Source organism: Astyanax mexicanus, chromosome 23, assembly GCF_023375975.1.
Source record: "Astyanax mexicanus isolate ESR-SI-001 chromosome 23, AstMex3_surface, whole genome shotgun sequence".
In the NCBI taxonomy this organism is placed as follows: Eukaryota; Metazoa; Chordata; class Actinopteri; order Characiformes; family Acestrorhamphidae; genus Astyanax; species Astyanax mexicanus.
The window spans coordinates 10,566,078-10,593,673 of NC_064430.1; the positions used below are offsets into that span (position 1 = coordinate 10,566,078).

Genomic DNA, 27,596 nt, shown 5'->3' on the forward strand with positions numbered 1-27,596 from the left:
CTTGTGGCCAATCTTCATTTATTACGCATTGCACCAGTAAGAACAGAGTGTGAAGGTTCAATTAGCAGCAGGGTAAGAGCACAGTTTTACTCAAAATATTGCAATGCACACAACATTATGGGTGACATACCAAAGTTCAAAAGAGGACAAACTGTTGGTGCACATCTTGCTGGCGCATCTGTGACCAAGACAGCAAGTCTTTGTGATGTATCAAGAGCCACGGTATCCAGGAATCAGAATACCACAAAGAAGGACGAACCACATCCAACAGGATTAACTGTGGACGCTGTAAGAGGAAGCTGTCTGAAAGGGATGTTCGGGTGCTAACCCGGATTGTACTCAAAAAACATAAAACCACGGCTGCCCAAATTACGGCAGAATTCAATGTGCACCTCAACTCTCCTGTTTCCACCAGAACTGTCCGTCACCACAATAAATTATTGTGTTCTAAAACCAGGTGTTTCAGTTTTATAGTCCAACCCCTGTATATAACAATACTATAGCAACCAATTAACAATAATAAAGCATCCTCCAAAGATACCACAGCAATCACTCACAGACAAATACCAAGCAGTTCATGACTAAACACTAAATTATAACAATTTTAAAAAATATATTAAATTTGGCATTTTAAGTCTAAATTCATTAAATATTCTTACATTTCTCATCTTTATCAGATAAACACATATGTGAGCCAGTTACCCAGTACAGCTGAGGTCAAATCAGCACTGGCGATATTAGACAGCGGCTCAGTGACCGAATAAACGAAGATTCCACCTTTAACACTGACATTTTCTTTAGCATCTCTTTCTTTAACAGCACCCTGTGTTCAATAATAAACCCAGAGACATGGCCGTGTCAAGAGAGCCGTCACCCCTCCCTTCACTGTACACCTGTCTGTGTGTGTGTGTGTGTGTGTGTTTGTGTGTGTGTGTGTGTGTGTGTGCGTGTAGAGTATAAATCATGGCTTGTGGGTACTGTAGGGTGAGAGAGATGGGAGTTGAGGGTGAGGGTGAAATAAAGCGGGTGTCAGCGTAGGTCAGCCCCCCATTATGCTCTCCTCACAAACTATTCATCTTGTGTGTAGTCAGTGGCCTAGAAATAATTACTCAATCTGACCCGTGTAATGCCACATGACCAGCGGTCAAACCTGCTCAATTATATCCATAGCATGAGCAAATTGGGGGGTGTGAGGGGGGACGGCAAATTATAGCCTTCTGGTGACTGAGTGATATCCCCCTCAAAACAACATAGCCACAACCACACACACACACACATGTACTGTACAGGGGTTGGACAATGAAACTGAAACACCTGTCATTTTAGTGTGGGAGGTTTTTTAATGGCTAAATTGGACCAACCTGATGGCTAATCTTCATTAATTGCACATTAATTGCACCAGTAAGAGCAGAGTGTGAAGGTTCAATTAGCAGGGTAAGAACACAGTTTTGCTCTCTGCAAATTATTGCAATGCACACAATAATATGGGTGACATAACAGAGTTCAAAAGAGGACGAATTGTTGGTGGACGTCTTGCTGGAGCATCTGTGACCAAGACAGCAAGTCTTTGTGATGCATCAAGAGCCACGGTATTCAGGGTAATGTCAGCGTACCACCAAGAAGGATGAACTACATCCAACAGGATTAACTGTGGATGCAAGAGGAAGCTGTCTGAAAGGGATAAAAGGAATTGTATCCAAAAAACATAAAACCACAGCTGCCCAAATCATGACAGAATTCAATGTGCTCCAGCCTTAGTGGAAATCTAGAAATCGAACTAATCTAGCTTACTGTAAATAAACTAAATCACTTTACTCACCCAAATATACAGTTTTTAGGAGAGAAATCTGTGTAGATTAACATCCAGTGATCGTTTGTCTTGTCTAAAAATGTTTTTTTTTTTTTTTTTTAGGAATTACAGTTTTGTTTACTTAACTTAGCTTAGTATTACCATTCGTGGCACAAAGTCCAAAAATGATGTCCCTAATTCTGCCTCCATACCAAAATCTGTCGCAGAATGAGTGGACCAGATTGAATGGTCCGGACTCTTTTTATTTCTGTATATAAATAAGCGTTACTCTACAGTTACAGTAGATACAGGAATCTTCATACCACATGTAAAGGAGAGTCAGTTTTTAGTTGTCACAATGCTAGTGGGTGACAAAAGTCTGAACCACACAAAAAAAGAGTTTCCACACTGCAAATGAACCAAAACATGGTTCAGATGATCCAAACAGAGACCACCACTTTTGCCCGGACCAAAGGAGGATCAGGTATCAGTACTGGAAGTTACTAATCTCGATAAACTCACTAATCAAGTGTCACCAACCACCATCTGATCTGAACGTTCAGAAAAAAAACCCTACTTACTTTGACTAAAGATAAAAGATCAGCATTAAAGGCTAGACGTAGCATGTAGCTTTCCATTTGCTGGTCTCCATCTCTCCATCTCTTAGCTTTCCACAGATAAAAAAGACAACATGGCATATTCGACAGAAACCAGAAACCGTCTCATATCACACATCGAGAGGAATCGACCTTATCTGCTGTTAGAGATATAGCATCAAACAAGTGCAAACAAACAAAAGCAAACGATGTACTGTATATCTATGCACTGACATTGTCTTGTTGAAGATATAAAAGAAGTTCCTCCACAACATCACCTGGTTCTTCTTTTTTCAAAAAAGTACAAAACCACAAACATTTACAACAGTCTTCCTCTCTCTATACTGTCAGAAGCCTTCAGGCTAATGTGTCAGACAGTGTGACACACACACGAAAACAGTCGCACACTCACACATACACACACAAACACACACTCTCACTCAATTATCTCCTGTTTACCTTTCATTCACTGAATACATTAGCCGATTGAACTGCCGAATAAATCACCGTCATGACAACAGAGAAGCTCCTTTGCTACTGCCATGGCAACCCTGATTACCACGAATGACATTGGGGGGGGAGACGATACATAAATTAATTAAAGGACGAAAGGGAAAGAAAGTAGCGAATTAAAGTGGGTACATCTGTCAGGGACTAAGCTGGATGTGGTAATACCAGTGTTGGAACATTTAAACCCTTGAAGTTAATGATCCGCTGTGTAATTGGCAGTGCAGGAGAAGGAGGATGACGCCGGATCCTGTTCCAGCAGATAAGGCGGCGTGCGCTCGCACGCGTACCCTCGCACGCTGACACACACCGAGCATACCGAGGCAAAAAACACACTTTACAGAGCATCCATATTAATCCCTATTGTTGTGCGGAAAGCAGCGGAAGCACTTCCGACACTTCCTAACAGTGATAGGCTCAACACTCAACACAGGCTGTCGAAAGAGTGAAAGGCCGGAGACAGCCCGGAAATGCTGCCAGTGTGACGGGCTTGTGTGTGAAGTGTGTGTGTATCAAATTGAGGGGTTAGATTAACAAAGGCACAGGGTGCCATCAGTCAAGGGGGGCAAGGCCTTCCAGTTACAACACTGTCAACGTATTATTATTATTGTTGCTTCTAATACTACAGTGACATAGAAGACTTATAACAAGGAAAAAGAAGGTCTTACTAAGTGAGTGAGGCACCTCAAGGCCTAGCATGCAACTACTGCAAACTACTTTAGAAATGATGGCCTACTGTGAAGGTCTGAGTTAAGTCAAGTGTCTGTGGTAGAGTCTGAGTCAAGTCTCTGTGGTAGAGTCTGAGTCGAGTTCCTGTGGTAGAGTCTGAGTTGAGTTTCTGTGGTAGAGTCTGAGTCGAGTTTCTGTGGTAGAGTCTGAGTCGAGTCTAAGTCGAGTTTCTTTTTTGGAGTCCGAGTTGAGTTTCTGTGGTAGAGTCTGAGTCGAGTCTAAGTCGAGTTTCTTTGGTAGAGTCTGAGTCGAGTCTTTGTGGTAGAGTCCGAGTCGAGTTTCTGTGGTAGAGTCTGAATCGAGTTTCTGTGGATAGATTTCGAGGCGAGTTTCTGTGGTAGAGTCTGAGTCAAGTCTCTGTGGTAAAAACTGAATGGAGTTTCTGTGGTAGAGTCTGAGTCGATCTTCTGCGGTAGAGTCTGAGTCGAATTTCTGTGGAAGAGTCAGAGTCTAGTTTCTATGGTAGAGGCCGAGTCGAGTTTCTGTGGTAGAGTCAGAGCGAGTCTCTGTGGTAGAGTCTAAGTCGAGTTTCTGTGGTAGAGTCTGAGTCGAGCCTCTGTTGAGTTCTGTGTGGTGGGGTCTTACTCAAGTCTCTGTGGTGGAGTCTTAGTCGAGTCTCTGTGGTAGAGTCTGAGTCGAGTGTCTGTGGTAAAGTCGAGTGTCAAGCCTCTTTGGCAAAGACTAAGGCAAGATTCGAAGCTCTGTGTGTGAGTCCAGTCTCTGGGGTGTAAGTTCGAATCTAGTCTTAAGACTCTAACTGTGGTTAGAATCTAGGTTACGACCTTGATGTTTTGTAGTGCAGTCCATTTCCAGTCCTTGTTTGAGAGTCTCAAGAGTTCCATCTAGAGTTGCATCTAGAGTTGAATCTTGAATCTCTGAGTAAGAAGTCTAAATTAAGGCTTTAAGGTGTGAGTCCAAGGAGAGTTTTGAGTCTCTATGGTGCAAGTCTGAGACATTTCTTTAGTTTCTGCAGTGTATTTGTTCTGAGTCATTGCAATATGAGTCGGGCCAAAAGTCTTGTTGAGTGTCATGGGAGTCAAATCTTAAGTCTTTAGACGATGAGGATATGAGTTCAAACCAAGTCAAATGTCTCTGAGGTGTGAGGTGTTAAACACTGCTTGCTTATTTCCATTACCAGGGTCTGTTTTCACTTATGCACAGACTTAGAAATCAGAGAATATTCCGGTTAAGAATATGTACAGAGAAATACCATTACTGAACTAAACTCCAGTTCTCTTCAATACGTTACTGTTTTATTATTCACCCCTAAACAGCACAGATATTCCACATCAACTCAAACTGACATTGTTCCCTTTACCCTTACACCAATCTCACCAAGAGCCAAGAGGCTTACACACCAATGCTCACCACCTTAGCAACAGCCCCTGATCTATCAACTCCAACTGGTCTTCCTTAAACCAGCAGAGAGAAATTTCTGAGCAGAGATAGACAGACATACAGATACAGCGCAAGACAATCAGACAGACAGAACAGCAGCATTTTTATGCAAGCCTGATCATGTGGTTGACAGCAGCTTTGGATAAAACTTATGGCCGGCTGAACAGAAAGGCGAGAGAGAGAAAGCGAGCGGGAGAGAGAGAGACAGTATGTGGGTGTTTTATTGGTCAAAGGTTAAGTGAAGAGGAGACAGTGTTGAGAGGCAAGTGTTATGCACCACTGACCACTCAAGTGCACCTTTTCTCTCTCTCTCTCTTTCCTCTCTCCAAATAAAACCACACTCCTGCAGAAAGCCACACTCCTGACAGACTGCCCGTCAAACTGTCCTCATCGTGATACCAACCTTGAAATACACGAGTCAAATTTATGCTGAAGGGAAAACAGGAAAAAAAAGTACGAAAATGAGAAGAGGATGAAAACCTGCCAAACACCGGGGCCTAATCTTCTGTAGTTCAAATATAGGGCACTCTAGACGTTTTCCTAGAAAGAGATTAAGCCTAGTCGTAGACTATATGTGGGCAACACGGCCTCTAAATCTCCAAGTGCTGGGGTCATGGGTTCAAGTCCCCATCTGGGTGGACCCTGGTTTCCACCAACATAGAGATCAGGTAAATTGGATGCTCTAAATTGCCGGGGAAGTTGGATACTGTAAATACAGCTCCTATTTGCATTTCTAGGCACCCAGGGATGCTTACACATGTACATTCTACAAACAATCATTTACGCTTACCACTCAAGCAACCAACTAACACGCACAGGTGCGAAACGGCAGCCAATCGCACACAGCGTACTCTCAACCGGAAACCACCGTCCATCTGGAGGATTGTTACATTGGGTATAGCCTTTTAACTTTTAGCTCCATTCACCCCATTCATAGAGGACTCCCTCGCTGGCTCCCTCTAGAGTTTAACAGTCATTTTCTGATATAACTGGGGGAGCAGAAAAGTGGGTAGACTCTCCATAAACAGCTCCGGTAAAGCAGGAGATGTGGTTCTCTCTTTCTGTAATCCCATTGGCTGTAGGTAGCCGTAGTCCTGACTCTTAGTCACTGACTGAGTCAGATATTAAACATGTTGAATATTTGCCGGGTGTCTGCGGCTCATCAGCGATCAGTCGACGACAGGTCTGCGAGCAACTTTCAGTAGTTCACATTATGTGGCTTAGGGAGTGCCGAGTGATCCCCGATTTGCCTCTAGTCAGAGTTTTTTTCGGAGATCAACGAAAAACTGTTGGCGACTGAAAAACTAGGCCCAAAATCGTGTAGTATGAACTAGGCATAAGCATGTCTTTCACTTTATTTTCAGAAATAATGAATAGCAAACAAAATCATCATCAATCACAATAAAAGCCACTTTCTTTATAAACAACAGGAAGCGATTTAGTCCATTAGCTGCTGTAAAACAAGTCCATAAAGCAGACTTGGCCTACGCTTCTCAGCACCGAGCACAGGTGGATCATGGCATGCTTAGGTTTTCCTTACTGGCACCAGTTCCAGACTACACACTTCTGCAGTTGGCACCGACTAGCGTTCTTTCTCCTCATCCAGAAACGGTGTACTGCCCTGTCTCATGCCCCAGGCGCACACAGAGTACGCCAGGTACTTACACTCACTTTCATTTCCCCTATTTATAGAAAAGAACTTATGATGTACAAATTAACAGTTAGCATTTACAGGGCCTTGTGAAAAGGCCTCCTGTAGCTGGAGTGAATGAGGGTCTTTGGCCCGGCGATGGGAAGCAGATGTTGGGCAAAGGCCCGTCGTTAGGCAGTTTCCCTTTACAAGAAAAGGTGAGCTGTTACAGAGGAAAATAAATTCACAAATAAACAGCAGAGATGGGCCCCACTGTGCTGCCAGAGCAGGTGAAAGGAGGGAAAGAGAGGGAAGAAAAACAGAGGAAAAAAATCAGTAGAGTCAGTACTCTATTATGCCCTGTGCTTTCCACTGACTGTGTAAAAATTTTAGTTTTTTTTTAGCCTAACCTTAACCTGAATACCAAATGAAATAGTGGGAAAAAAGCACTTATGTGAGATTGGCTTCAATCAGAACACAACTTATCTCTCGCCCTTTGCTTATGCCCACTGGATCTTTGGCCTCATTGTTGCGACCTAATTGTTGGTATTCAAACAATGCAAATGCATAACATTTTATAAACAGAACATGCAATCGTATGTTCCCATGATGCACATCATCAGATTTTTCCATTGCGATGCATTGTGCGATGATGCTTTGTTACACCTCTATTATGGATACAATGTTGTGATCTAGCTACACGTGTGTGTGTGTGTGTGTGTGTGTGTGTGTGTGTGTGTGTGTGTGTGTGTGTGTGTGTGTGTGTGTGTGTGTGTGTGTGTGTGTGTGTGTGTGTGTGTATGTGTTTGAAAGGATCTGATCACAGCTGTGAAACATGGACTGATCTATTTAGCATTTAATGTTTTTTTTAAAGAACACTTGCTTTAAAATATTTTAATGTTAGCATAATTTAAACGCAACAAAACATAAAGACTATTATTTTACTAAACATTAGCAGTAAATAATCTCAAAATAACAACAAATCTAAAATAGAAAAAAAAATATTAGACTACAATTAGACTAAAATATTTGTTTTCATCGACTAAAACTAGACCAAAACTATAACCAAACCAAAGCCAAACTTATAACCAAAAGACTAAAATATGACTAAAACTATAATACATCTTTGTCAAAAGACTAAGACTAAAACTAAATCAAAATCATCTGTCAAAATGAACACTGTGATATGCTGTTGTAAATTGCTTTAGACAGATAGATAGATAGATAGATAGATAGATAGATAGATAGATAGATAGATAGATAGATAGATAGGTAGATAGGTAGATAGATAGATAGATAGATAGATAGATAGATAGATAGATAGATAGATAGATAGATAGATAGATAGACCTTTACATGTAACAGAGAGTGATTTGATTTAATCGTGATACATATCGATATGGACTGATATGAAAAACTATATTGTGATAAGATTTTTTTTCCCATATCGCCCAGCCCTAGGAACAACCTCTTTTCACACTTTTATAAACTGTCCTATTAATTATGAAATTATGAATCTATTGTTGTCCTAATTAGTAAAAAATCACAACTACAATTTCTAAAATAACTTGTGCAGAGATATATATATATATCGTGTACAGAAAATGATTAGACCATGCACAACAAGCTTTGAAGTGCCTACCAACCCAAGGGACAATATATAAGAAAACTCTGCAGATGAACGAGGAAAAAAGCGTATAGATAACCTGCTGCAAAACCACACAGACACAGAAAATTTGCTTCGAGAGTGAGAATATATGAGTGGAACTGACAGCAGGGCACTCAACCGCAAACACACAGGGAATTAAAACGCCTGTGTCTAGGTTACCAGATCAATCCTATGTTTATTCAATGGTCACTTGGGAAGCTTCTGTGGTTACTGAAGGTATTGATTATTGACTATATATTAGCACCGATCACCCCAATGCTGACAGATGAACTCTAAATGGATGGGTCAGCAGGACTGCTATACCTCGCTGTTGCAGTTGACATGTTTCATTACCACACAGTGAGTAGGCCTCGCTGTGATATACAATGATGAAATCCACAACACACACAGCATTACATAAACACATTCCACGGCCTTGTCGATCGCTCGGCAAGAACGTATTATTTTCTGATTTCCTTTTCACTATTTATTTTTTTTTTGTCATATTTTGTCCTTATATCTGATATCTGAACTCCATTATATAAACATCACAGAAATCATAGGGCCCATGCATTAAAAAATCCATTAATCTGTTTTCTGTAAATTAATTAAAAGACTCAAAACATGCATGGAACCATCCTGGCTCCACCACTCAACCGTCAACCCCCACCAGAGGCCCACCCACTAGATAAGTTGAAGAAGTTGAAGAAACACCAGCTCGAGCATTTTGAGGTTAAGACAGTACACAGCAGGATTAGCCAACAGACTTTGTCTGAGGGAGGGATCTGTACCTGTGCGTGGCAAGTCAGCAGATAAGGGGGATGTACGTAAGTTTTAAATAATACGTTCTGTGCTTCTATTGCAGACACGCAGGCAAGTGTTTTGTCAATTTAGTACAAGCTAACACTAAAGTAGTAAATGCTCAGAGCATACATGGCATTGCCAGCAATAGCTTATTTGCATAAAAGTGACAGCGCTCTTAAACGGTTCATTCTGAAAGGGACTGAAACTGGCAAAAGAATAGAGTTGGTGAGATCAAAGAACTTCATGAACATGTTTTACATATCCCATAGGCCTTTTCTAACTTGTGTAATAGAAATACAATCTGTTATTTTTAATCTAAATTATTTCTAAAAAAAAAAATTAAGTTTAGTTCAGTACTAAGCAACAGCACATTATTATTTATATAGACACATAATTCTGATGTAAAATAACTGATTCTCAGCATTAAGAGACATGGTTTGGTGTACAAAGCAAAAAAAAATGTTTTGTTTCACAGAATATAAATTAACTAATGGTTTTGAATATACACTTCTATTAGTATTTCATTAAACATAAATGTAATGTAATAAGTCATTTTTTTATATTTATGAATCTGAAACATCTATATCTTCAGAGGAGCTCTTCTAAAACATGAAGAAACATAAATAATAAAAGTCACGGGATGAATTTTAAAGGCCTGCACATAAGGCATAAGGATAAGTGATCCCCCACAGTCTACAGATGATATAGAAAGCAAAGCCTCACGACAGACAAATCAACCTAAGTCCACATATCGGATCAATGCGAGCGCCACGGGCCCCGGGGTCGCCCTATATTACACTCCAAACTTCATATTCACTCATTGATTTGCTTTTCAGAATAGTATATCACTAAACTCCAATGGGATCTGAGACAGAGGCAGGCGGCGGGGTCAAGCATAGCACACTCGCGTGTTAGCCCCATATTGATGGCCGAGCAGAAAGAAATGACTAAATATCCAGATCAATAACTAGTTACCTCCGCGACAGCCACCGGGATGGAGATATATAAATATACATCTTTATGGCTACGGGAGCATTCATAATGAGAGAGCTGAATGAGTGCTCCCCTTAAGCTAAAGTGTTTGATTAGCGGCAGAGCAGAGGTTAGTGCTGGATGTGCTGATGCAGGGAAAGAGGCTAGCGCGCGAATGCTTGCCGAGAGTGGCCTGCTCTGCCGGTGTTAATCGCGTTTTAAGCAATTTGTGATGAAGCCCAAAGCTTTCCATCATGGCTAACTTAACAGGGTATGGAGAGATGAGCTATATGGAAGCTCCTTCATGTTGTTTCACACAGTGAAAAACTATTATAGATGAACTTCAAAACTTTCAAAAGTAACAAAGTGTTTATTAAGTCTGTGTAAGTCACAAAAAATAAGAGAGCACTTAAAAACGATGATTTTCTTTGATTTTACCAAATTGAAAACCTCTGGAATATAATCAAGAGGAAGATGGATGATCACAAGCCATCAAACCAAGTTTTGCACCAGGAGTAAAGGCATAAAGTTATCCAAAAGCAGTGTGTAAGACTGGTGGAGGAGAACATGCCAAGTAGGGGTGTGCCATATCGTATCGTACGCGATAATATTGCCAACATTTTTGAATATCGTGAACGATATTATACCCTAAATATATCGTACCATATCACCCTCCCCTAATTATCACATCAGGGTACTACTTTTTTTTTTTTTTTTACTGTTTTTAACAAAATAAAATTCAAACTGTTCTCATTTTCCATTATATATCTACTAGATGCAGATTATATCTGTCCAGTATCATTTATTTTATTTTAATCCTGGATAAATAGGGATATTTGGAGTGCATTATTATTAGTATCATGACTAATAATTCTGGATCATTGACTTCTGTTACAAATCTGATAAAATTCTTGTATTTTTAATATCTCAGGTAGAGGTGTGACATAAATCGTATGCAATAATAAAATAAAATTTTCATTTTGTTGTAGTAGTGTATTCTTGAAAAAAAAAAATCATTAATTTATATCGCCAAGAGTATCGTTATTGCGAAAATACCATGAAATATTGTGATATTATTTTAGGGCTATATTGCCCACCCCTAATGCCGAGACGCATCAAAACTGTGCTTAAAAACCAGGGTTATTCCCCCAAATATTGATTTCTGATCTCGTAAAACTTAATGAATATAACCTTGTTTTCTTTTAATTATTTAAGGTCTGCAAGCTCTGCATTTTTTTCTTATTTCAGCCATTTCTCATTTTCTGCAAATAAATGCTCTAAATGACAATATTTTGATTTGGAATTTGTGATAACTGTTGTCCGTAGTTTATTAAATAAAACAACAATGTTCATTTTACTCAAACAAATACTGTATCTATAAATAGCAAAATCAGAGAAACTGATTCAGAAACTGAAGTGGTCTCTTAATTTTTTCCAGAGCATTTTTGAGGTTGTAATGTTGCATATGGCCTATTTTGAACCATATGAGCAGCACACACTAAAAGGTAGTCGAGCAAGCCTCCACCTGCTGGGTTTAGGGCCTTGGTAATGTTTCAGAGAAGGAAGCTTGCAGTGGTTGTGTAAAGTCAAACTCTTACGGAAGCCTATTCCGCAACTTAAAAATATTGGAATGATTGTGATTGTCAATCATTGTCATTGTTTGGATATTATTAATTGTCAAAAATGGGCTTCTATGTGCTCCAGTACTGTAGGTGGTGTTATGACATTTTATAGTCCTATAGACTACTGGAGAGGACTGAATGCAATAAAGTCCTACCATTTGGCATCAACTAATCAAATACTTTGTTGTGTGGAGTTAAAAAAAGAAAAATACAGTTAAAGCTAGCAAAGTTAGCCAATTACAGCCTCCACATGGTGAGGTTATGGCCTGAGTATACTTTCAGCAGGAACTGAATAGGGTAGGGGTTGAATATTCTCTGTAGTTTCGTTCTGACTGGCCAAAGTGCTCCAGTACTGCAGGTGGCGCTATAATATTTTATGGTTATCTCCATTAATACCAATCAAATGCTTTGTTGCAGGGTGTCCTTTTCCATGGAGTTTGCTCAGTTGACATGTGCACATCATAGTGCACCATAGTGAGCCAAATCTCGGACAAAGTTGTTTTGTCCGTTTTCTCTGTAATTCCGTGTCGAGTTTTCCAAATATATTTTATTCTATATTCAAATCCACTGTGCTTTCTGTAATATGTCCACAGTGTGAACGAGCAATACATTTCCTGTCTGCTGAGAAGTGCAAAAGCACTGCGCCCTTCAAATAGCAATTTGCCAGTCAGAGCAAACCTAACTATTAAAGGGAATGGCAAGTGACATTCTGATTGGTTTATTTTGCTCAAAACACACCCCCATGATTATTTAAGAAAATTATTACATGCCTTTTGCATGTTTCAGGCAGCTCAAGGCTTACACTATCAAAGACACTAAATCAAGCTGCACGGTGCACAGTTGATGCTTCACCCATAGATCACTAAAATAGGGCCCCAAGTTTTTTTTTTTTGTTTGTTTTGTTTTTATTATTCGAATTATAGTTATTCCGATGCATATGAAGCTCAAAATCTGACATCATTATTTCAATCTGCATTTTTTTTTTATTTAAATAAAATTAGCCTGACTTTTGATTAACTTGGAAATACTTAAAGCTTTGTTTTTATTAAATATGAATTTTAATATTGCTTTTTTGTGTCTTTTAACTTGTGAAGTGGTGCAGTTAGAAAATTACCGCTTAACATTTTTAGATAATAAAAAAATAGGTCCATAAACTCAAATCTGAGTATTTAATCAAAAGTTTATCAAAACCGATATTCAGAACCTCTGATCCTCCGAAACAGTGACAATTAAATATTTTTATCTGATAATAATTTCCCTGTGGTGTTTTCACGTAGTGTCATCCTTAAAAGCATACTATTGGTATGTAGTAATTGTTGAAATAATTGAAATCGGGGTCAGATATTTAGTAGAATTTATTTAATAGCATGACACATTTTTGTTATATTGCCCAACTCTGAACCTAATAACTAATAAACATCTTCCATTAGCATAGAAGTGTTAAAGAAAGTGCTGTGCCTAGTGTTAGTCTCCTGTTTAAAACATTTACCAAACACACTGACTCCAAATCATTGGAAATCCACAGTCTACATGACCTAATGACCATATGTGACACCTGGCAACCCGTATAACGCACCTCAGCTTGTCCTTATTTACAGCGAAAGGTCATTAGCGTTGGAGGCGGCGTCCTCATTACTTAAGCCTGAACCGTGTCCACCGCGGCCATAAAGAGAGAGTCAGGGGACCAGATAACAGTGCGTGAGTTCTTAATTAAACCAAACCTATTGCTTTTACTTAATTACTGGGCTTTTACTACTGTGCTCTAGTACTCTTACCCTTTTCACCCCCACCCCCACCTCTGGTTTTCTTAGCTTAGCTTTCTTTTCTTCTCTCTAAATCAAACCATCCCAACTGTGGAGGACCATTACAACATCAGCCCTGCTGGGTACCACCCTACTGTGCTCCCACTTGGGCGCTAAATCAAGGGGGGTGGGCTACCGGCAGAGGCCCTGTAAGGCTAAGGGAAGGCGGTGGAGCTGTAGCTAGCGGCTAGTCGTGGCTAGTGGCCTGGCAGCAGGATTGACAAGTCGTTGCGGCAAGTAATGTCCGTGTGAATTAGCGGTATGATGGCCTGATCAATACTCGCAGCTCCAGCCATTAGGAATGCAGCGGGAAGTGGCCCCCCTGCGGTAATAAAGCAGGGTGTCAGCCTGCTACTTCATTTGCTGCCTCCATTAGTGTAATGGTATCATTATCAGCTGGGGCAGTATTTTTCTAACCCCTTCCCTCCCTCCTTTCCTCCCTCCATCCCTCTCTCCCTCCCTTCTATAGCCTCGTTACCTTCGATAGCCTCTCTCGCCCTCTCTCTCCTTCTCTCTCCCTCTCTTTTTTCTTTATTTTTATGGACACCAGCCTGATGAAGTCAGTAGCTAGTGAGCATTTACCTCCCGCACTCTTTGGTCATCTTTTTTTTTCTTCTTCTTCTTCTCATTCGCTTTTTCATTCGCGTTTCATTTCATTCCATTGAATGGAATGTAAATCCGTTCCCGCGGAGGCTAACAGTGTAACTGGTGGTCTTATGTATTCCTGAGTGCGCTTTATGTCAACACCCTACACTATTTCTCCATTATGGAGTCATTAATAGAGGCCGGCTGCATGTCAGCTAGCGTAGCGTAGCGCAGTCTATCGTAACTTAGCACACGCAAGACAGAGAGAGAGAGAGAGAGGTTAAGAGAGAGAAAGAGAGAAAGTTGCTGATCAGGTCGAAACTGACACCCAGCTAAAAAAAAAAAAAAAAACATCGCCTCCCAACAACATGACAGCGCCCGGACGTTAGCGCCCATAAATCGTTAGCTTTACACTTATTTACAGGGAACCATTTCGCGAAAGGTGGATTGCAGAGAAAGGAGGGAGGGAGGGAGGGGAGGGGGGGAATCGATTAACAAAGAACGTGTTGGGCTGTGTGGTCACATCACAATCAGCCCGTAGCCGTAGCTAGTTGTTAATTTAACAGAATCGCCAAGGGGAACACAAACCATTTTAATGAGTGTTTAGGAATTAAATAGCCTAAACATCTTGCTCCGGCAAACACACGAGCCCGGGAAGCCAATGAGCCAATGAGCCAAAGCCACTTGGAAACCATGGGCGATAGGCAATGATGAGGAGGGACATAAAAACGGCAAGAAAAAAAAACACAGCTTTGGAACATCTGGCAACCCTCTGCTATCATTACTTACAGTCTATTCAGGGAACCAAAAAAAAAACAGGGAAAAAAAAAATCCTTTATCTCTTGAACTATAGTACTAGAGACTCTAGACTATAGTAAAATTACAATTAAAAAGTGACGAGTAAAATTTGAAATGTTTAAGCTTTAGCATTTTCTGAATTTTTGAACTTAAGCATTGCACATAGTTTTTTGTAAAGTGTAGTACTGAAGTACTGAAAGTTGTGAAAAGTTCTAAGAGTTGTGAAGAGGTACAGTTGGTATACAGAGAATAACCTATTTAAGTAATGTTCTAATCCATATTATGGCAAGAACTACTCAACTAAGTAAAAAAAAAATAATAATTTCAAAGACAATCCGAAAGAACAAATCAAGAATTTTGGAAGTATCCTCAAGTGCAGTGGCAAAGCCCACTTAAAACATTATGATGAAACTGGCCCTCATCAGGACCGCCCCAAGTAAGAAAGAGCAAAAGTTACCTCTGTTGCACAGGTTAGGAGGTCACAGCACTCCAGATAAGACAGTGTTCTTAGATCAAATAATAGTTAATAACGCTGACGCTGACAGTATTTCTACAGGCGGAGGGCCGTGTAAGGGCATTTCTTATAGGATGAAGTCACCCTTTAATAGTCTATTAGCCAACAGCATGCCTGTTTTTATGGCTAATCAGGACAGGCTCTTTTTTTCGGAGTGCACATGCACCGCATATGGTTAGGAAATCCCTGGCAAAGCAGAAGAGAGAACAAGGCATTTTTAAAAAAGCTTTAAAAAGACAAATCGCTCGCAGCTTCTTCGGTGACATGAGAGAGAACGCGTCAGTCCACGTCCAGTGATGGAGAGTAACTGCTAGCACATCCCGTTTTCACGACTAGGGCCTACATCCTCACGTTTTGCTGATTATGATAAAGTAGACACGTTTTTTAAGGGATCAGAACCACCAGGCTTGATCTGGGGTCTTCCAGCCATGCTGCCATGATAGCTCACCCTGCTTTGGATATGGAGGGTTGACATCACATGGCCTTTTTTTTGGTGGTGCAATGTGTCAAATATACAGGGGTTGGACAATGAAACTGAAACACCTGTCATTTTAGTGTGGGAGGTTTCATGGCTAAATTAGAGCAGCCTGGTGGCCAATCTTCATTAATTACACATTGCACCAGTAAGGGCAGAGTGTGAAGGTTCAATTAGCAGGGTAAGAGCACAGTTTTGCTCAAAATATTGCAATGCACACAACATTATAGATGACATACCAGAGTTCAAAAGAGGACAAATTGTTGGTGCACGTCTTGCTGGAGCATCTGTGACCAAGACAGCAAGTCTTTGTGATGTATCAAGAGCCACAGTATCCAGGATAATGTCAGCATACCACCAAGAAGGACAAACCACATCCAACAGGATTAACTGTGGACGCTGCAAGAGGAAGCTGTCTGAAAGGGGTGTTCGGGTGCTAACCCGGATTGTATCCAAGCAAGTAAAATGAACGTGAAAGTTATTTGGACCATTTGTAATGGTTCATTTATCTTTACACAATATAAAAGAACTGCAGCAGTAGTCAATTTATGTCACAAAATGGGAAAATATCATTTTATCAATATTTCATCAATAGAGATAGAATAGAGATACAAGTTTTTTTTTGAGAAGTAAGAACCAAAAGTAAGCATGGGAAATTAAAAAACTGCATCAGTAGAGGCAGATTGTTAACAGAAACTATAAATATAATTGTTTATACTGTACATTTGTTGTGATTCATCCAATTAAACAACACATGTAAATTAATAACATACACTGCAATTAAGTGTGCAGATGGACAGTGTTATTTATGTATTACAAATATCCACCATATGCTAAAAAAAAGTACATTATACAATACCAATCAAAGATTTGGAGACACCTTCTCAATTTTATTTTTTCCTACAATGTAAAAAAATAAAAAGTCATCCAGACTATGAAGGAACACATAACGAATCATGTAGTAAAATTGTGTAAAAAAAAGTTTTAAACAAACCAAAATACTCTGTGAAGACGCATTTAGGTGCTCTTATCTGAGGAGCTGTTAACTTGTAATTTCTGAGGCTGGTAACTCTGATAAACTTATCCTGTGCAACAGAGGAAACTCTTGGTTTCCTTTCTGGGGGTGCTCCTGATGAGAGCCAGTTCCATCATAACTTTTTTTGATAGTCTTTGCGGTGACTGCACTTGAGGATACTTTCAAAAGTCTTGAAATGTTTCAGATTGACAGATAAACCTTCATTTATTAAAGTATTTTTTCTTTACTTAGTTGAGTAGTTCTTGTCATAATATGAATAATATTAGAATATTACTCAAATAAAGCTATTCACTGTATGCTCTTAAACACATTAAGAGGCAAGAAATTCAAGTAATTAACTCTTGAGGAGTTCAGCACAGCTGTTAACTGAAAGCCTGAATTCCAGCTGACTCTACCTCGTAAAGCCGACTGAGAAAATCCAGCCAAGATGTGCAAAGCTGTCATCTAAACAAGATATGCTACTTTCAGGAATCTAAAATATAAAACATACTTTGGTTTGTTTACCATTTTTTGTTTACTAAATAATTGTATTTATTTGTTTTTTTTTTTGAAGGCTTTATTATTTATCTACGATGGAGGACATTTTTAAATAATGAAGATTCAAGGTTATATTTTTGATGTTGTAACCAAATATGAATGGTCACACCAAGCTTAAAGCTTTGGGCTTTTAGGTCTGTTTGCCCACTTGTTTGCCCATCTGTCTGTCTGTGTGTATATCCGTCAGTCCGTGTGAACACCAGCTGTGGTGAGCGCTCTGTGAGCCAGTAGCTCATCTGGTCTCCATGGCTGTTTTTTAATAAACAGGAGGAACCACGTCCTACATAGTTTCACTGCTGTCAGACATGATCCATACATATGTGCCATTAGAGAGCAGGGCATCCAGACAGATACAGACAGACAGAGACAGACAGACAGACAATAAAGGATATCATAAAGTATATACTGAGGACTATCATAGGAATAAATCCACTTTTTCAGACTAGACGATCAAGAAGTTCATCACACTCACATTACAAAAATAGATCTTTATGGACTCAGAAGTGATTCTTCTTTGATGTTAGACTAACTACCAAGCCCTGGTTGCTAGGTGGTTGCTAAGGTGTTGCTATGGTATCTGTGGTGGTTGCTAAACATTTAAAGACGGTGTCAACAAACCTTGGATACATAGTGTATTAAATTCCATCTTTTTTAAACACCAACAGTAAAAGCACCACAGCTCAAAACTTCATAATGAACAAATATTAAATTGACACCAATAGCTTTACGCAGCAGATCACCAGAGTACAAAACGAGTAATTGGCAACACTGGTAACACCAGATTCAACAACCAAAAAAAGTCCATGTGTATATTAGGGTTATGCTTTATTGTATCATATGCAACAATATTGGCAAATATTCTGACACAAATTGATATTACAATACTCTTTAAAAATATTTTTGTTTTAGTATTTACTGCATTTACTGTTGATTGTTTTTCACAGTTTATATAAACTACATTTGCTGCACTTTAGATTTGTAGTAGATTTTTGTTGTTACATTATTATTTTTATTTTATTTTATTTTATTCATCAAAAAATGTCTATTTTCTGGTCTATTTTCATACATAAAATACACCAGATTATAAGGTACATTATGCGACACTATTAAGGAACAGGGGTGTCACCATGTTTTCTTTCTAATTCAGCAGGTCTCCCAGAGCTAATTGCTAAAGCTAAACTAAACTAAGCTGGATGTTAATCTACACAGATTTCACTCCTGAAAAGTGTTTATTTGGGTGAGTAAAGCACTTCCGTTTATCTACAGCGCTACACTGAGGAACACTTTGCGTTCCAATAAGCCAGGGTGACATGAGCTAGCGGTTTTGTCCCACATAGCTGGGTTTTAACAGGGTAAACACACAGACTACAATTCGATAATTCTCACCTCTAAAGGACAAAAGAGCTAGCGTTTAGCGCAGTTAGAAAATAATGCCAAAGCTGCTCTAGCTGTGCTAGCTGGGTTTAGCAGCAGGCTGCAGGCTGATAATACTCATCTCTGGACGGCAAAAGAGCTAGCGCTTAGCGCAGTTAGCGGGTAACGCTAATCCTGCTCCAGCTTTGGTGATGGAGAACTAAACGGAAACTCCTGTATAACACTGTAACTCAGAAGAGTGGCTTTACTGCTCCTTACAACCTTGAAACTTGAATATTCCTTACAGGCAAGTAACAGTATTAGACGTTAACCTGACATAAAATTAGATATCATGACCAACATTTAACCTGAAATTAACGTCTACTGACGTTGGTGGCCAGCTGGCATACAAAATAGTATATAATATTATAGTCAATTATTTCAAGAGTTACCAAGAGAATGATAACAGACTTACTGAACAACAATTCTTAAGATTCTTACTTAAATACTTACAAATAATCGCTAAAAAATAGCATGGCAGCATCGCTAGCAGCTTTAGTTCTATTAATTATGACCATAAAAGTTGAGAACACAGAGTTCGCAAAAATATTAGCATATGTGGTCTTCCAGCACCAAATAATCTCCACAGAAAATCAAAACATCTGCCTGTCCACAGCAATAAAATCATCATTTAACTACCAATTATTTTACAAATAAAATACAGAGCTCCAATAAGCTATAATCCAATACTGTGCATTTTAATAGCCTCACTAAATAGCATCCAAAACATTAATGCATTATTCTGGGAAGCATTAATTCCATTAATGCGATTTCTCAACTGAAGTTAAAATAGAGGTCTACAACACGAAAAAAAAAAAAAACAGCTTCAAAAGTAAAAGGAAATTTTGGCCATGCAGTGACTAATTCAGTCAGTTTATTAGTAATGTGGTGTAATTAGACAGTTACCTGACCTATTTAAAAAAAACATCAAGTAACTCCTGCATTAATTCAAGCCATATTAAGCCATTTCTGTCAACACAGATATCATTAACACTGCACACTGCGAGAGCATTTTCTGCTCCAGGGCTCTGCAGTTGTTGACAATGTTATCATTCCATCTCGCGTTCTGCCAATAACAAGCTAATCACACACCACTATTAGAAAGTGTGTGGCAGATGAATTATAGCAGTACTTGATTTCTCTCCTGATTCAGAATGTCTTTTCCACTCAATTATGATTCAAGTCTCACAACAGTTATTTAGGGAATAAATAGCATAATACACTTTACAACTCGTGTTCCAGTAAGAAAATACACTACGGCCTGGTTTCCTAGTCATAGATTAAGCCTTCTGAATGGAGATTCTCCGCTGAAAGAAAAAGCCTCAGCACTAGGCTCAACCCTTAATGTCCAAGTATAGTTTGTGCACAACTAGCACAGCAAGGTTACCAAGCTACCACAAGCCTTATTTGTTGCCATTGTGTAAAAATAACTATGTTATATATTTTACACCAGATATGTTTGGTAATTTTACTAAAGGGATGAAACAGAGAAACACTCTCAGCACAAAAATAACATCCACCTGACAGCATGTCCTCACCGAACCACTAAAGTAACGTCATGTAACTTATTAAAACATAGAAACAAGGTCATAATGTGTGGCCACGACTTAGAAGAAGGTGTGGCAAACTAGATAATTAACTTTTAACAACGACTTGTATCGCCAGAAGTTAATTATCTTGTTCTCAAGCCTTAGTAAGTCATATTACGGAGCCCCTAAGGTGACATCACCTTAAACAAAAAGCATATTAAAGCATAGGAAAAAGATCCCAATGCGTGGCCACAACTTAATAAGGAATGGAAACTAGATAATTAAGTTGTGGTGACGATTTATATGGCAGGGACTTAATTATCTCCTTCCCATGCCTTTAATGAGTAGTGGCGACTCATTAGGATCTCATTCTGACACTTTAATAAGTCGTATTATGAAGCGCATAAGGTGACATAATATAATAATAATAATAACAATGTGTTTGCACGACTTATTAAGGAGTGGGAAACAAGATCCTAATGCGTGGCCACCATTTATTAAAGCATGGGAACACGATGCTTATGCATGACCATAACTTATTAAAGCGTGCAAATAAGATCCTAATGCATGGCCAGGAATTATTGAAGCTAGGGAACAAGATCCAAATGCATTGCCATGACTTATTCAGCATTTTCTGTACTTAAGTACTGCAAGTAGTTTATTGTAAAATGTAGTAGTGAAGTACTGACAGTAAAAGTACAGTACTGTGTTATGTAATAATTACAGAAAGCAGAGTGAAAACTAGAACGTGAGCAGCTAATGGTTGGGGAACAAGGTGCTAATGCGTGGCCACGACTTATTAAAGCATGGGGACGAGATAATTAAATCTAATTATTAAATTAAATGGCCATGTAAGTTGTCACCACAACTTGATTATCTCATTCCCACACCTTATACCCACAACCCCATACCTGCATTACTGCTTAAACTTGCACTATTGTACTATCACACTTTAATAGTATATATAGTATATATAGTCTTGTTTTGCTGTAACTTTTGGGAAGTAGGGTAACGACATGTCCTGAACATATGCAGTACTGACAATACAACTACTTGACTTTACTTACCCTGTTCCCACGCTTTAATAAATGGGGACCACGCATTATTATTATTTATTTATTTTTTAACATGATGTCACCTCAGTGGCTCTGTATGTCCTGCTGTTAGTCAGGTCCTGAACTCTTTTATTCAGGATTATAGACAGTTATAGTTAGATAAGTGGAGTAAACGCTTTTATCTAATCACTTCATTCATTGTCACGGTCTCGTGCAGGGATGACACTGTGCAGGGTGCACTTTTAGACGTGGCCAGGCACTAGCATAACGTCACTCCTCCACTTTAGCTTAGCTTTATCTCTATCTAAATAAGAGCAGATGATGATTATGATGATGACAGTGTGCAGGAATGAACCGCGCAGCGCGCGGTACCGCGGGGACGCGCCTGCACGCGCCAGCTCGTGCACGAATAGAGAAATAAAGGATAATAAAAAGAGAGAAAAGCGGATGGTAAACGCCAGCATGGGAGATGCGCAGCTCTTAGAGCCTCAACACACAGCCACACACAGCATGCACCAGCCGCCCGCGCGCACACACACACTCCCCACACCGCGAGCCGCCCCGCGCGCTGCTCCGCGAGCGCACAGAAAACTGCAACAGATACCTTTCTCCTCTTTTCCCTCTCACTGTCATCCGATCTTTTCATGTTCCTCAAGCACTGTTTACACTGCCTCGATTTCGCTCTGCGCCGGCGTGGGAAATGTAGTCCTCGTGCGCTTTCTCACACTTATTAAACTTCTTAAACAGAAGGAAAAACAACAGCTTTACACGTGGCCGTGTCACAAAACACACGTCTATGATTTATCTGGACACTTAAACACAAATTAAATGCGAATAAGTGTTTAAACATCCTGCTCGTGACTGTTTACGGACTACATTTCCCAGATGCATTGCGCCAGGAACAAGCCACGCTTGTAACGTGACACAAGCCGGATGTGGCGGTGTGTGAGTGAGTGAGTGAGTGAGTGCAGTGTGTGAGTGCAGTGTGTATGTGAGTGTGGAGTCTGAGCTGTAGTTATTAAAGGGGTATAAATAAATATTAATGCATAAAATAATGAAGAGAGATTACTTAGAAATGTGATAATAGTTAAAATGCAGTCTTAGGTGATTTCATGTGAGAAAGAAAAGTAATTATTGTGGGTAATTCACAAACTACAGCACATTTATCTACACTGCTCTGCTTCCTCTTTTATTAATAATATTTAATTGGTATGTAGATAGGTAGGTATGTAGGTAGGTTGGTATGTATGTAGATAGGTAGGTAGGTAGGTAGCTATGTAGGTAAGTAGGTTGGTATGTAGGTAGGTAGCTATGTAGGTAGGTAGGTAGGTAGGTAGGTAGCTATGTAGGTAGGTAGGTAGGTAGTTATGTAGGCAGGTGGGTATGAACATAGGTAGGAAGTTAGGTAGTTAGTCCTAGTTCCTGGCTCTGAAGATCTCCTGACCAGTTTATAAAAATATTTTTAAATGTCTTTAATTGTCAAATAATAATAAAAGTAACGTATAATAAAAAATAGCTGTTTGTAATATAGCATTTTAAGATGCATTTTACAACTTGTCCTAACAATCAATGCATGACACATTTTCCAAAATCATTTTTTTAACGATTAACCATATACCAACAATTTATTACAAATTTGCTAATAAATAAAGCAAATTGTAGTTTTTATGTTAAAACAGAAAAGAGTTTTCACAAAACGCATAAAGCAGAAATGGTTAATATATGGTTATAGCTGTGTAAAATGATAGGACACCAGAATAACCAGAATGTGTTGTATCATATACCCAACCAAGATCAGTCACATAGAAAAAAAAATACTAAGACCAGACATAACATTATGACCAACCATTATCCACTTTGTAGCTCTAATTCCAGAGTGTAATCCTTTATTATAGTAATTTTAGCCTGTTCTTTAATGAACAGAATCCTAGAGGACCACCACAAAGCAGCTATTATTTGGGTGGATGCTCATTCTGGCATGGTGGTGGTGGTGTTTTGTTTGTGTAAGTGTGTGTTGTTCTGTGTATGTATACTAGTGAGTGGATCAGACGCAGCAGTGCTGCTGGAGTTTTTAAACACTGTGTTTACTTAATTATCTGTCCTCCACTCTATTACACACTCCTATCTAATGTAGCTGCTCCACCTTGTAGATAAAGTAAAGTCAGAGACAGAGGATCTGAATCTGCTTCACCAACACAGTTGGTGTTGGTCATCATCGAGTCCTTCATCAGGGATCACAGGATCCTGTTAATTTTCTATTCTCAGTCCAGCAGTGACACTGGGGTGTTTAAGGAAAATTTAAGAGAGCATAAAGATTTATTAGAGCTACTGTATGGAGTTTCTAGCTCCATACAGTATGGAGGTTCTAGCTCCATAAAATGTATGAAGGTTCTACTACATTAAAAACTGCATCTGTGGGCAACGTATCAAGATAATACCGTATTGTATTACCGTACCCTTGGTTTAAAGAGCCTCAAGTCAACCTTTTTCATGAAATAGGCCCCATGACCAGGAATCACTTCTTTACTTCTACAGATGACACCGGCTAACATTATCATTATCATGAATTAAAAAAAAAATCTAATGATGGAAAACTGCTTGATAGTTTTGCGCACACTTAGTCCCCTTTCACGTTCACTTCAGTAGATGAAAAACAGAAGCAACACTTTGCAACCCTTTGCATAAAAACACCAAAAAATCGCTCTTTGAACGTTCTCCAAATCCCAAACGTGCCAAGTCTCCTTCAGCTCTCTGTCTATCACAACCAGCTCCCAGGTGTTTCACAGCCAACAAGGTAGGAAGGGCCCCAAAACCGGTGCTCTGTTGCTGGCTTTTTTTTCACAGACAGGGTTCAGAGCTGCGAAACAATATGTAGGAACATTTCTATATCAAACGCACGCTGGAACTCCCGTTGCTCTCCTGAGGTCAGCAGATACCTCGTAATCTCTGGCGGAGAAGTGTTGAAAAGCGCTCGGCTGGTTATCCGTTTCATCAGGACAAAAGAGCGAAAGTGCGCGGTCTGCGAAAGACATAAGCCGCCGCCCCCCCGTCCGGTGCCGAAGGTCTGAAAACACCTGCTACATATTACCGTTACAGGCTTTGATCAGTGTCTTCATTAGACCTCTTTGTAATCTCTTTTTCTTTTATGGTAGGGCTGACCAGGGCCAGGCGGGTGCACTGATTTAACACATGTGTTCCCTTCACCTGTCTTGTAAAAAGCTCAAAGCTCTCATACTTTCAAAGATGTCGGTGTCTCTGGCATCCTGTTGCAATAAACGGGAGGGCTCTTTTGATTCCTATTTATAACTTACATTTCCTCCTTTCCCCTTTAGCTCCAGAAGAAAGGATCTGGATGAGATATACCTAAAGCCAAAGTGGATCCATGTGCATTAAAGAGCATAAACATGTGGGTATATGGTGTATGAATATGGCGTATGTATAAACGAAAGTGGGCTGGGAAGGGAAAATATGTTCTGGCCTACGGTAAATCTTGTTAAAGAGTTTTGTTACACCCTTATCCTGCGTTCACACTAGAAAGCGACAAAGTGACAAACAACATGTTAATTCTAATAGGCCTCATTCATCAATATCTTCTTAAAGAGCCACTAAACCGTAAACCATATTTTCTACATTAATAGCTGAATTGTGTTCCTACACATTTGTAATGAAAGATGTTCTAATTCACCAGGTTTCTCCGCTGGGTAGAGGATAAGTAAAGCTAAGGTAAGTAAACAAACTGTAATTCTTAAAAATAAAAAATATTTAAAGTCAAACGAGTGTTGGATGTTAATCTACACAAATTATTCTCCTGAAAACTGTTTATTTGGGTGAGTAAAGTGCTTCCATTCATTTAGAGTAAGCTTAGATTTCCAGATTTCCACTAAGGCTGGGTGCAGCAGCATTAGCATAAGCAGCTAACCACTAGCGCTAGGTAACCTTGAGTGTTTTCCGGTAAGACAGGGCACTTCCCTAGTAGCTTGTTTTAACACAATAAATGTGCAGACTACAGTACGATATGTATATGCCTTTGTATGGCTAGCGCTTAGTGTGTTTAGCGGCTAATGCTAATACCGCTCAAGCCTCAGTGTTGGGGAAACTAAACTGAAAGTCCTTTATAACGCTGTACTTCAGCGGATTGGCTTTACTGCTCCTTACAACCTGTCTGGTAGAATTCATAAATAAGGTGCACCGGATTATAAGGTGCACTGATGATTTTATACATCTGTTGATCACTTGAGGCCTTAGTAATTCCACTAATTCCAAAGAACAAGTGGAATTCAAAGAGGGGATCAAGTACACCTTTCCTGTTCTGTGTTCTTTGCTTTCTGAGAGCTCATTTGTCCATGTGTACATCCACAGGGATGCTTAAACTTCAGTGCAGATCTCTCAAATGTGGCTTTAGCATGGCTCAGAAGAGGAGAAGCCAAATGTGTGTGTCAGGGGGGGGGGGCAAAGAGAAGGGAAAAAAGTACAAAAAAAAAAAGAAAAGAGTAGGAACGACCTTCTGCAGCCCATCAAATCCTCCACGTCTTTTGTCTGGCCAATTTTCTGTTCCCACTTTGCACCACGGGGGATGTTTTGTGTTATTGTGCGTTGCATCAGCGCCGGATGACCCTCGCGCTGGGTTGTCTTTTTTTGTCTTTTACCCATAGATGATATAATGAGCGTATATTTAAAAAAAAAAAGAATAGGGAAAGAAAAGGCATGGAGGGAAGGTGAAATGTGCTCGACACAGAAGAATATAGTCAGAAAAAAAGAGAAGTAGACCATTCAGGAGGTCCATATTAGAACCAGAAGCTCATTGCCTTGCCTGCCTAATGCATGACTTGAAAAACAGCCTAACATTTAACATTTAAAGAGAAGGAACCTCTGTTACAAATAATGATAGGCTTCCCATGTGGGCTTTTACACCGGGCCACCTATGCTTTATGAATGCGTGGTGGAATTGTGATGTGGTTTCTTCAAAAGAACTGGAAAGACGAAAGAAGTTGGTCTGGTTGGATGAAAAAAAAATGAAAACAGCACATATTATACACTGTAAAAAATATTAGTAGCTTCATCTGAAGTCTTAAGTTATATTAAATCGGATTTACTATTTACTTTGACTGATTTAACTGAATAATACATGTTTTCTACTTTTATCTACTCAAGTGTACTGTACAGATAACTTCTTAGCTGAGGGATGCTGCTCGACAATGCTGCACCAGCAGCATCTCAAAAAGAAGCGGTGGCTGGCTTCAAATGTATCGAAGGAGGCATGTGCTAGCCTTCACTCTCCTGGTGTATTGGGGCACTACTGGTGGTAGGGGGAGTCCTAATGAGTGGGTTGGGTAATTGGCTGAGCAAAATTAGGGAGAAAATGCGGAAAAAATTGAAATAAAATAATATATATTTTTAAATAAATAAAATAAAGTTTACTACATATTATAACTGACTTATCATAACTTACTGCTCATATTTTTTTACTTTATTTGTACTCCCAATGCGCTTACAGACAGTGCCGTGTACGGACCGAGCATGTGGAAGTGAACAGGCCTCCCCCGTGCCCTAACGTTCAATGATAAGCCATAGGAAGCTGTTATTTGTCAGTGCTGTAAAGCAGATTGCTGCCCAGTGGTTTCAATTAACATCAAAGCCTCCTCTCCTGGCAGTAATAGTTATATCAAAACCTGAACTCCATTATTTAAGTCCTCCACGCTGGAGACTCCAGACCGATTATGCCCCCTTTTCAAAAGAGGGGTCTCTTTTCTTTTCTCTTCTTGCTGACTTGCTGCGTTCCTGCCTCTCGGTTGAAGTTTTTTTTCTCTTTTGTTCTCTTTTGTACTTCTTGCCAGTTTTGTTTTGGGGCTTTTATGGGCGCCATATATAGATGAACACGCAGTGGGTGGATACAGAACATGAACGTACAAAAATGAGCAGTGTAACAAATCAGACGCTGTATACTGCAGGTGTCCAGTCTCAATTTGTGTGACTTAAAAAAAAAATGTAGAAATGAATATATGTATGTATATATATAAACATATTGTCATTTTGGAGCATTTATTTGCAAAAAAATAAGATAATAAGTTCATATTCATAAAGTTTTGATAGTTCAGTTCAGATATCAATATTTAGTGGAATAACCCTGGTTTTTAATCACAGTTTTCTTGGTTCCTGA

The 27,596-nt window shown here is 39.4% G+C and overlaps 1 protein-coding gene across 3 annotated transcripts in view; it reads right to left on the reverse strand.

Annotated features, from left to right (window-relative positions):
* The window catches only part of fto (FTO alpha-ketoglutarate dependent dioxygenase), a 284,644-nt gene extending 262,523 nt beyond the window's left edge, over positions 1–22,121 (reverse strand). For all 3 annotated transcript variants that reach the window (XR_007429255.1, XR_007429254.1, XM_049471416.1), the window contains exon 1: positions 22,044–22,121. Coding sequence is in view for 1 of the 3 variants with exons in the window: in XM_049471416.1 (XP_049327373.1) it covers positions 22,044–22,085 (42 nt within the window). In the remaining 2 variants the exon portion in view is untranslated. The remainder of the gene's footprint in view (positions 1–22,043) is intronic.
* Positions 22,122–27,596: the final 5,475 nt, after the last annotated feature.